The sequence below is a fragment of the Perissodus microlepis genome, chromosome 9 (assembly GCF_051167445.1).
Source record: "Perissodus microlepis isolate ML-2025 ecotype Zambia chromosome 9, ASM5116744v1, whole genome shotgun sequence".
NCBI lineage: Eukaryota > Metazoa > Chordata > Actinopteri > Cichliformes > Cichlidae > Perissodus > Perissodus microlepis.
In genome coordinates this window covers 31,009,998-31,021,279 of record NC_140469.1, presented here as the reverse complement: position 1 = coordinate 31,021,279, position 11,282 = coordinate 31,009,998, and the positions used below count along the sequence as shown (strand labels likewise).

General features: G+C 40.6%; 1 protein-coding gene across 3 annotated transcripts in view; it reads left to right on the top strand.

Annotated features, from left to right (window-relative positions):
• LOC146380831 (uncharacterized) overlaps positions 1–11,282 on the top strand; it is a 41,564-nt gene that overhangs the window by 14,274 nt on the left and 16,008 nt on the right. The window contains exon 2 of one of the 3 annotated variants that reach the window (XM_084939861.1): positions 9,617–9,670. In XM_084939861.1, the coding sequence (XP_084795987.1) occupies positions 9,653–9,670 (18 nt within the window). In that variant the 5' untranslated portion in view covers positions 9,617–9,652. Of the gene's footprint in view, positions 1–9,564; positions 9,671–11,282 lie in introns of all 3 variants that reach the window. The other 2 variants (XM_084939860.1, XM_084939859.1) reach the window with 2 other exon arrangements.

Sequence of the window (11,282 nt, the reverse complement as noted above, 5' to 3'; positions counted from 1 at the left end):
TATATATATGTGTATACACGCACATATATATATATGTGCGTGTGTGTGTGTGTGTATACAGGGAGTGCAGAATTATTAGGCAAGTTGTATTTTTGAGGAATAATTTTATTATTGAACAACAACCATGTTCTCAATGAACCCAAAAAACTCATTAATATCAAAGCTGAATGTTTTTGGAAGTAGTTTTTAGTTTGTTTTTAGTTTTAGCTATTTTAGGGGGATATCTGTGTGTGCAGGTGACTATTACTGTGCATAATTATTAGGCAACTTAACAAAAAACAAATATATACCCATTTCAATTATTTATTTTTACCAGTGAAACCAATATAACATCTCCACATTCACAAATATACATTTCTGACATTCAAAAACAAAACAAAAACAAATCAGCGACCAATATAGCCACCTTTCTTTGCAAGGACACTCAGAAGCCTGCCATCCATGGATTCTGTCAGTGTTTTGATCTGTTCACCATCAACACCACCACCTTGCTGGCGTCTGAGTCGGACTGGAGCTCTCTGCCCTTTACCAATCCAGCCACGGGCCCATCCATCTGGCCCATCAAGACTCACTCTCATTTCATCAGTCCATAAAACCTTAGAAAAACCAGTCTTGAGATATTTCTTGGCCCAGTCTTGACGTTTCAGCTTGTGTGTCTTGTTCAGTGGTGGTCGTCTTTCAGCCTTTCTTACCTTGGCCATGTCTCTGAGTATTGCACACCTTGTGCTTTTGGGCACTCCAGTGATGTTGCAGCTCTGAAATATGGCCAAACTGGTGGCAAGTGGCATCTTGGCAGCTGCACGCTTGACTTTTCTCAGTTCATGGGCAGTTATTTTGCGCCTTGGTTTTTCCACACGCTTCTTGCGAGCCTGTTGACTATTTTGAATGAAACGCTTGATTGTTCGATGATCACGCTTCAGAAGCTTTGCAATTTTGAGACTGCTGCATCCCTCTGCAAGATATCTCACTATTTTTGACTTTTCTGAGCCTGTCAAGTCCTTCTTTTGACCCATTTTGCCAAAGAAAAGGACGTTGCCTAATAATTATGCACACCTGATATAGGGTGTTGATGTCATTAGACCACACCCCTTCTCATTACAGAGATGCACATCACCTAATATGCTTAATTGGTAGTAGGCTTTCGAGCCTATACAGCTTGGAGTAAGACAACATGCATGAAGAGGATGATGTGGACAAAATACTCATTTGCCTAATAATTCTGCACTCCCTGTATATATGTGTGTGTATATACACATATATATATGTATCAGAAGTGCTCATTTTGACCCAGCGTTTTTTGTTTCTTTGAAGTTCATTTTGTGCCTTGTGTTTATTCTGATTTTGTATCAGTCTGTGTGTTTCCTGATTTACTTTGAAGGCTTGTGTTCTGGATTTCCTGTTCTATTCTGAAGGTCTGTGTCTGTTGTCATTGTGTTCAGCTTGTCTCCGCCAGTCATCGTGTGTATTAGGATCAGCTGTTCTCCCCTCCTGTGTGTGATTACCCGATTACCTTGTGTATGTATATTTAGTGGGTGTCGGTCTGTGCTCATTGTCGGCTCGTCTGCGTTTCTCCGTGTTTCTTGGTGTCCTATTCGTTGGTCTGCGTCTCTCTGCCTTTCAACCCGTTTGCTGAGGATTTCAAGTTTGCTCTTTAGTTTTTCCCAATTTAGGTTTCTGTTAGTATTTCTCATGCTTCGTTGTCTGTTTCTGCCACTGCCACTTGTAAATAAACGTCACACTCTTCATCAGTCAGCTGCCTGCATTTTGGGTCCTTTTCATTCCACAACACGACTGCTGCCCCAGCCGTGACATTACCAGGTGTAACTATGAAGTTTAACATCCAGTCATCCATGAAAAAAGAATTTATTACATTTAACGGAGTTAAAAGTTAGCAGGTGTGAGGAGAAAACTCTTAGGAGGCAAGAAACACAGACTCAAAGATATTGCATGTACATGGGCGAAGCCCCGACACGATCTGTTCTGCACTAACGTGTGCACTAGATGTGTCACGGAGCAATCGTGCAGGGCGTCAGTACCTCCTTTATTTTATACTCAAACAGCTTTCACAACATTAGTAGGTGTGGCATGTATAGAACTGATAACAACTCCTTAAAAGGAGAAACCGTTAGCTTATCTGTTGAAACAGGGTGTAGGCGTTTACCGGTCATAGCACATATTCTCTGCACGCAATGTCTCACTTCCCTATTCTGCAGTTGTACAACTCATAAGCTCTTCTTCCTTTAAATGAAGCTACAAAATAAACATGACACAAAACTCAAAATCTCCCAACATTCCCTCCTGTTGTAGCGAATTTACAATATACAGCAGATACATCAATGTGTTTCAGACACAGACCCTACATTGTGAGTGCTTTCGGTCTAGTCATCATAAAATGTGTATCATTCAAACATAATCATTCATCATATTAGTTTCATGCTCATCGTCTTCTCCTTCAAGTTAACCCAAAACAATTGGTCACAGGTGCCATTCCGAAGTCCAATAGTCAGGGGGTCGCTGTGGTTTAGGACAATTCCTGAATATTGATAACCTAGACTGGCAAAACTTGCCGCGCATTTCACTTGGGTCATGTTCATAGGTCTGCCATATAATGTAGCATGCTGTGTTGTAGCAGGCATGTGTGAGCATATATAACAATCTTTGCCTTCTGTGCGATTATATATGTATCTATACCAGGCGTTATTCATCCAGGGATGGATGTGGTCCTGTGTCACTTCGACCAGGTGTGAGTTGTCATGTGTCCATGCCCTTCTATGCAGGTTGACTTCTTGATCCATTAAGTGCATCAGGGTCCATGCTGTAAGCAGCAGGGCCAAAGTGGTAAGCAGAAAAATCTTCATGGTGACCAGACACACCGATTTGCTCTGGTGAGTAGACTACAGGCGAGAAGTAGAAGGCGGGATGTACCCAATCAGCCCTCCCTTCACCTTATAGATCACCAAAGAGTCGGGGTGGTGGTGTCTTTAGGTTGGGCTATCACTCACTTCCACCTTTTTGCAATGGCTCTGGTGGATCCAAGAGGGCCTCTCAGCGATTTTGCAAGCTGTTGGTGTCGTTAGGAGTACTTGGTATGGACCTTCCCACCAGGGTGAGTTCCAATTCTTTCTCTGGAGTACTCGTATGAGGACCCAATCGCCTGGTTTTAATCTGCAAGAGACTGGAGCGGAATCACACGGCAGTTTATTGTTCAACACAATGTCCTTGTTTTCTAGTAGCTTTGCCATCCATTCTGCTAAAGTTGTCTCTCTAACAGATTTATCTATTGGTTCGCTTGTTATTGGTAGTGGAAAAGGTCTCCCATGAATTATTTCAAATGGTGTCAGTTTTTGGGAGCCCTGGGTTAGTCTCATCCACATTTTTACTAGACCTATGCACTCTGGCCATGGTCTTTTTGTTTCTTCCATGCACTTCCTCAGTCTTTGTTTTATAGTGCCGTTAGTTCTTTCTACTAATCCTGCACTTTGTGGGTGGTATGCACAGTGATTTTTAATGTTGAAATCTAATACTTCTGAAACTTTTCTGATGACTTCGTTGACAAAGTGTGTGCCATTGTCAGATCTGATCAATGAAGGAATGCCATAAGTGGGAATGAAATGATTACATAAACATTTTGCAACGGAGATTGCATCATCCCTTTTTACTGGGTATATCTCTGGCCAGTTTGAAAACACATCTATGATCACTAAGGCATATTTTGATCCTTGACATTCATTCAATAAAATCCATGTGGATGGTATGGAATGGATGAGGTGGTGTGGGGAACTGGCCTCTCTTAGGTCTTAAGTTTCCTTGTGAGTTGTGTTTTTGACAGATTAGGCATGTTCTTACAAATTCTTTTGCTGAAGTTTCAAAATTTATAGTGTAAAAGTGTGTATTGATTATCTGTACCATCCCTCCTGTTGACACATGTGTTACTCCATGTGTCACTAAGGCTGCTGTTTTATGTAGAGAATTTGGTAATATTGGTTTTCCATCACAGACCATTAAGTCATCTTTCAGTTGTGCTCCACATTTCAGCCACTTGTTCTGTTCAGTGGTTGTTGCAGCTTTTTGTTCGGTTTTTAGTACGTCAAGTGGTATTTGTGCACAGTGTTCGGATGTTAGAAGCGTTGTTGTTTGTTGTGCAGCCTGCTTTGCTGTTTGGTCTGCAAAGTTATTTCCTTTTGTGACAATATAGTTGTCTTTTTGATGCGCTGCACATTTGCAAAGTGCCAATTGTTTTGGCAAGGTGATCACTTCCAGTAGAGTCTTTAGTAGGTCACCATGTTGTACTGGGTTACCTGTGGAAGTGACCATACCTCTATTTTGCCAAATTCTCGCAAAATGGTGTACTGCAGAGAAAACATACTGGCTGTCAGTGTGAATATTTATAGATTGGCCTTTGTGTAGCTCACATGCTCTTATGACTGCTTTCATATAACCTGCTCCTCCATCTACATGCAAGTAGAAAGGCTTATCATAGTCAGGCAGTGCTGACTATGGGAAGGGAAAAAGGGAAAAGGGAAAAAAAACTGAGCTCACAGACAGCTGCATGTGTTGGCTTTTAATATCATGCAGTTTCTGCTCTAAAAAACAAATAAATAAAAAATAAAAGAAAATGTGTAACATGCTCATCAGCTTAGCAGTGTCCACATATTTAATTCAGCTTCTCAATCCTGTAACTTTAGCTGTTGTCTACAGGGTTTGGTTTATTAATTGTTATTATAGGTTTGCTCTACATCTCAGCAAAGTCTCATCTAGGATGACAGGTTTTCAAGCGGGTCAAGTGCCTCTATGCACTTCATTAGTTTAGTTATTTTCTTCGTTATCTTCATCTCATATATCGTTCTACTGAGTTTGAGCAACCTTAAGCTTGATGCAGACTACTTCTTAACAATCATCCACCTCACATCATAACTGACTAAGGTGCCTCTTCATATTAATATTATGTCATTATTAATGTTATCATCTTTTTCTTTCTATATAACAACAATAGTATATTACAATATTTTATTAGTGTATACCACTACACTACTACTGAGCCAATTTAATAGTTAGGATCATCTTACTCAGCAAACAGATAATTTAGAATTCATCCAATCTGCACAGATTTGCTTTTTCTCTGAACAGGTTTGTGCCTACCTTTTTAGACCGGTCTTCTGTTTGCCTCATATCAGATCCAACCTTCGGTCACATTCGTTCTCTGTTTTGCATGGCGAACCAGGCAGTTTATTATAATATATTATTTATATTTTATTTTGTATCCATCAAGGGCTTCGGGTGATCTGCAGTTTCACCATTTCCCAAGCTGGAGACATTTACCTTTTCACACACTTTCCTTGGCTGAACAATGACACAGCCTTAATGTACCTTATGCATCTCTCTATTTTATTTAAAAGGTTTTCGTGTGAATTATTTCCTTTTATTCATTTTATACATTCTGGGCATGGTCGTCATGCCAACTGTTTCATTGTTAATACCAGTATACAGGTTGTTATCCTTGCTATTATTAGTTTCAATACGTTAAAGATAAGTTCTAATGTAATTTTGCCTTTGTTTATTTTATTTTTGTACTTCTTATATTTATATCTATTCGGTGGAGTCTGTTTCCAACATTTTTAAACTACTTTAAACTACTTTGATCTCTAGTTTTCACTTAATAAGGGATTATTATGTTCTTCCTGATATGGGTAAGTATATAACGGGTGGTGCTGCAGATGCGGCTGCAGGAACGGGTGGTTTAATCAAAGGATTGCGAGGACTGCACAGTGTCTCGTCTTCTGGTTTTACTAAACTGGCAGTTAAGTTCTGTTTTTCTGACTGTTTATCTTCTTTCTCTTTGTTTTTTTTGTTTGTTTGTTTTTTATTGTCATCTCGCCTAACTGCTTCTTCTCTCCGGGCCTTGAAATATTGTAATCCTTGCATGCGTTTTCCTTTCTTTTTCAAATGTTTTGTTTCTCCTACTTCTTTTAGTAGGGCTTCTTTAAGTTGTGTTAGTGCAGATGGGCTACATTTTCCTTCCCAGGTGGGACATTTGGTCTTTTTAGGATTTCTCCATCTTTGCACACTAATTTGTCCGGCGCCTGGACATTTCTTTTCTAACCACTGCTCGTCAGCAGTAAGCTTGGTGGGCTGATTACCCATTATGACAGAACTGCAGAGCCTTCTCTGGTATGAGACTTAGGAGTGGTTGCTGACACGCCCTTCTACTCCACGCTATTCGTGGAGCAGTGTCAGTTCTATGAGACGGAACTCAACCGTTCTCCCTTGTCACCAGTACTTTGGCTACTGACAGGAAATAAAATAACAATAACAGTGAGAGTGATTCAGCAGCGTATTGTGCTGTTTAAATCAATTCACTCTCAACACACAGAAAACACAGACATTTATTATACAGTCGCGCAGATCCTTTCGGCGGATCAGTCCTAAAGACCCGTGCGGTGGGTGAGCCCTAGTTTTAAATCCTTTCGGCGGATTACTCCTAAAGACCCGTGCAGTGGATCAGACTAGTTAAACCCTTTCGGCGGGTGAGACCTAAGTTCGTTTTACGCGAGTGTAAGTGAGTGGTTTCTTTACCTCCCCAAGATTCTCTGGCTATGTTGGAGGTCAGCCACTGGATCCCAGCATCGTGGACCACTTGATAATAACACCGGCCAGGACCCGAATTAACGTCCCTGGACTTTCACTCCTTCCTGGAGGAGGCTGTCGACAGACTTCGGTGCGGGCTCTCCACGACGGCAGGATACAGTGTAGAGCTCTGTTTGGAGTCACAACAATACAGTTGTTGTATCCTTATCCGGCTCGAAGGACCAAGCAAATGTGAGGAGAAAACTCTTAGGAGGCAAGAAACACAGACTCAAAGATATTGCATGTACATGGGCAAAGCCAAGCCCCGACACGATCTGTTCTGCACTAACGTGTGCACTAGATGTGTCACGGAGCAATCGCGCAGGGCGTCAGTACCTCCTTTATTTTATACTCAAACAGCTTTCACAACATTAGTAGGTGTGGCATGTATAGAACTGATAACAACTCCTTAAAAGGAGAAACCATTAGCTTATCTGTTGAAACAGGGTGTAGGCGTTTAACGGTCATAGCACATATTCTCTGCACGCAATGTCTCACTTCCCTATTCTGCAGTTGTACAACTCATAAGCTCTTCTTCCTTTAAATGAAGCTACAAAATAAACATGACACAAAACTCAAAATCTCCCAACAGCAGGAAGTTAGCTCGCTAGTTTTGCTAGTTACCCAAGCATGATATAGCATGTTCTGACTGAGAGATTTCTGAATAAATTCAAATGTACAGCTCTGCTATCATTTCCAACATAAATGAAGACAGGAAACTAAACCGCAGTGACGTTTGTAAGGTTACTGAAGTTGGGCTAGGTGGTATATAATGTTGTGCTACGTGATCGCTAGCGACACAGCTATGTTAGCATAACATAAACAGTGAAGCTGGAGGATGAACCCTAACTATTTTCCACTCGATAAAAGTTAACGTGAAGGTTCCTGATGGTTAGAGACAAATGTAATCGCATGGCAGGATGCTGTAAACGGACCAAACTTAAGTCAGGAGAACAACTGAGATAATCCATCCACAATACGAGGTTAGTCATTAATATACTGCAACAACATGGGAATAGAGCAGCTGTGATAGAATACAGCATTAATGAATCAATGGTACAGAAGTGGAGGAAGCAAGAAGAATGAGTTGAATAAAGTTTGATTTCTCTGACTGCTTTGTTTCACTTAATGTTTCTTATAATCCCGTGCACCGTATGGTCCAAAAAATACGTATTTGACTTTTTATTTGCCACACTTCAGTTTAATGTTGCAAAGCACTTCTTTTTAACTTCAGTGGATATTATACATGGTTATGCTCAGGATATGTCAGCCCATTTCTACTGGAAATGTTTTTTGGTTAAACTTTCAGCAAGGAATTTGCATTTGCACTGTTAAATTTTTATATAGCTTTAATGCACATAAAAAAACAGCTGCTTGTTTAAGTGAAAATAAATGGATGGGGGGTAGGGGGTGGGGGTTGCGCTAGTAAAGTTGTGGAGTTGTATTTTGTCTCGCATCAATTATATCGTCAGTTATATCGTTATCGCAAATTTTCAAATCTATATCGTGATAAATATTTTTGGCCATATCGCCCGCTCTAGTGCTTGGAAATGTTGTAGGTGGCTGAGTTTATGTTGCTACCAATGAGTCTGAGTGGGACTCCTCCTTTGTGGATCTATGGAAGTTCATATATACAGGGTGTAGGGCTGCCACGATTAGTCGACTAGTCACGATTATGTCGACTATCAAAATCGTCGACGACTGATTTAATAGTCGACGCGTTGTTTGAAGCTTTGTAAGATCACAAAAGACGCAGGAATAAGTAGTAGGATTTAAGAGTGTAATGACGGACTGAAACAGAAGATGGCAGCACTGCATGTACAAGGATGCCAGCTGCCGTTAAACCCTGAAGAAGAAGTAACTCTGTCCCAGAATTCATAGCGCAGCCCAGCTCCGTTTCCAACAATGGCGGCAGCTAGTTAGTTTTAATATTATTCTTATTATTCTTTCTGGGTCACAAAATAAACGTTTAACATATTTTCAGGCGAGAATGTAGCTGTGTAAACCCCAAATATCTGCTCAGTTTATCAAGACACCACATATTTTCAAAAGCGCTCCAACGTCTGTTACCCACCAGCTCGATAGCTAGCCGGGGGCACCGGACTCCTGGTGTTCTGGCAATCCATCCTACCTGACAAACCATCCTACCCGTTGTTTCTATGCATGCGCACAACACGAAATTCTTTGTTGAACCGTTCTACCTTTGTGAATATAAGCTACAAACATACTCTGACGGGTAACCGTTTTCAAACCCACCGCCGTCTTTCGCTACTCAGGTTAAACATACATAAGTCACTTAGATAACTTAAAAATGTTATTGTTTGGCTTTTTTTTTTGTATTTTATTTGTTCCTGAGTAAATCGGTTTGGCTGAGATTAAAGTTATAGTTTTTACACAGCTGAATAAACGTCAAGCAGGCAACTGATTATCAGAAGTGTGAGATGCTCGAGAATTTACTCTGGTGTTCTGTTATATTTTAGATAGCAAGGAGTTTATTAAACTTCACCGAAACAATCTGCAAATCATTAAAATTTAATAAACTATCATTTGTCTTTAATTTTAGTTAGCACATACTTTAAACACTTAAAGCTGTAAGCTAATGATAGTTATATACGAGCAGATGCATGCTGGTGCAATAATCTGTACGCTGTACGTCCAATGGATGATGATCTGATTACTTGACTAATCGCAAAAATAATTGGTGACTAGTCGACTATCAAAATAATCGTTTGTGGCAGCCCTAACAGGGTGTAGCATCCCCTGGGTAAAGGTGGTGGTATGCAGGGTGCTCAGTGGCTTTTTCAAGTTCTTGTAGTTGCTTCTGGGGTTTCACCTTGTAGCTTCATAAGTATTGTTGTCACTGAGGAGTGTAGTAATGTTTATTTGCTCTGCTTCTTCTTGTCAGGGATAAAATACATATCTATACTTTTTGTGTCCCAGCTGAGTAACAGGAGGAGAAGAGTCTGGTGGAGCAGCAGAGGAACAATTTCAGCCATTTGGACTCAGCTCAGCCACTACAGAGGAAACAATGACTTCAACACAAAAGGTGAGAAAAATATCTCAGTTACACTGTTATTGAAACTGTGTGCACAGCTGGTTGTTATCAGCAGCTTTATCTTTTCCATCCTTGGCTCCTCCATACATACAGAATCTACGTTCACAAACAAAAACCACAGAAGTTACAAGAAAATACAAAGATCATTTTTAAAAAATATTTTTTGGGTGATTTTCTCCATAGTAGCAGACAATGACAAAAAGAAAAAGTACACAAGAACCAGAACAGAACAAAATAGAGCTCAGGCAATACAAAGTTCTGAGGCACATACAAGGCAGTTGCGGTAAACCACAACCCCACTAGGAATCAAAACAAACCAATAAGACCAATATTGGCTGTCACTTCTTCACTTCATTTTGGATTAGTAGCAGTGCTACTAATCCAAAATACTCAAAGCTTCATAGAACTGAAACAAACACTTATTTTTAGCTCCATTCTTCTGCTGATCCATACTTTAGGTTTCTGAATATTAAACTTGTTACTGCCTTTCATAGTGTGTAACTTGAAGGCCTTGAGTACTTTCTCCCACACTGAAAACACTGGAATGATAACATTATTTGAACATTACCTAATAAGACTGATTCAGGACAGACAATTAGTTATGTTAAACTTTCCTAGCAGTCCTTCACAAACAGGGAACAGTCTGTCTATTCTCTCCATCTGTCAGCTGCTGCTGGCTCTTCCTCCTCCTCTTCCTCACACACTGCTGAGTTTCTCCTGGTGGATCATCAGGGGTGCAAAGCCTCACAGATGATGTGCAGCAGTGGGTCCCTCAGTCTGTCCTCACTTTGGACACTTGCAGTTGTCACACATGGAAATCAAATGTGTGATAAGCTGCAGGATTCAAACACAAGTGTAACTTATAAATACATGTTCATACTTTTATTCCACAATCAGAGAGAAAGAAAGAGAGAGAGAGTGCAGGACAGATAGACAGGTGACAGCTTAAGTTTTTAAGAATCTACAGGTCCTTCCTGATTGGAGAGCTGGCGGCAGCTGATTGGTCCCCTGATCATGTGGCTGTTTTTAAATGAAGCCTCACCAGCAGTTGTCGGCGGCAGCGCCTGACAGCAGCAGACCTGACCCCCGACTTCCAAACCTTGTGTTACCCGTGTGTGGCTCCTGAGATTTACTGAGTTTTTGTATATAGTGTGTAAATTAGTTCACTTGTAAATAGACACTGAAACAGAAGGAGTGAGCTGCCTTACTATTTTCTTGTGCTGTTTTCTCCTGTTCATTTCAGTTAGGGAGTCTAGCGTGTGTCTTTTGTTTGGTTTTTGTTTCACATAGGGTTTTAGGTAGCACCTCCTTTCCTCACTTAGCTTGTTTTGTTTGTTATTTTGGCCTTTGTTCACCCCGGACTTAAATTTTCAGTGTAGACACAAATAAACCACCGTTCACTTCACAGATTGGCTTCTGGGTATGGTTTGGGGGACCCGGGTGGGGTCACTTCCTTTCTTACCCTTATGTTATGGTCCTGTACCCCTAGACTGGGGCACAACACACCTACAATGTCTCCAAAAAGTTGATTCTGTCCAGAGTGGACAAGCTTAAAATCACACCAAGTCATCCACCTACAATGTGTTTGTTGACATCTTGGATC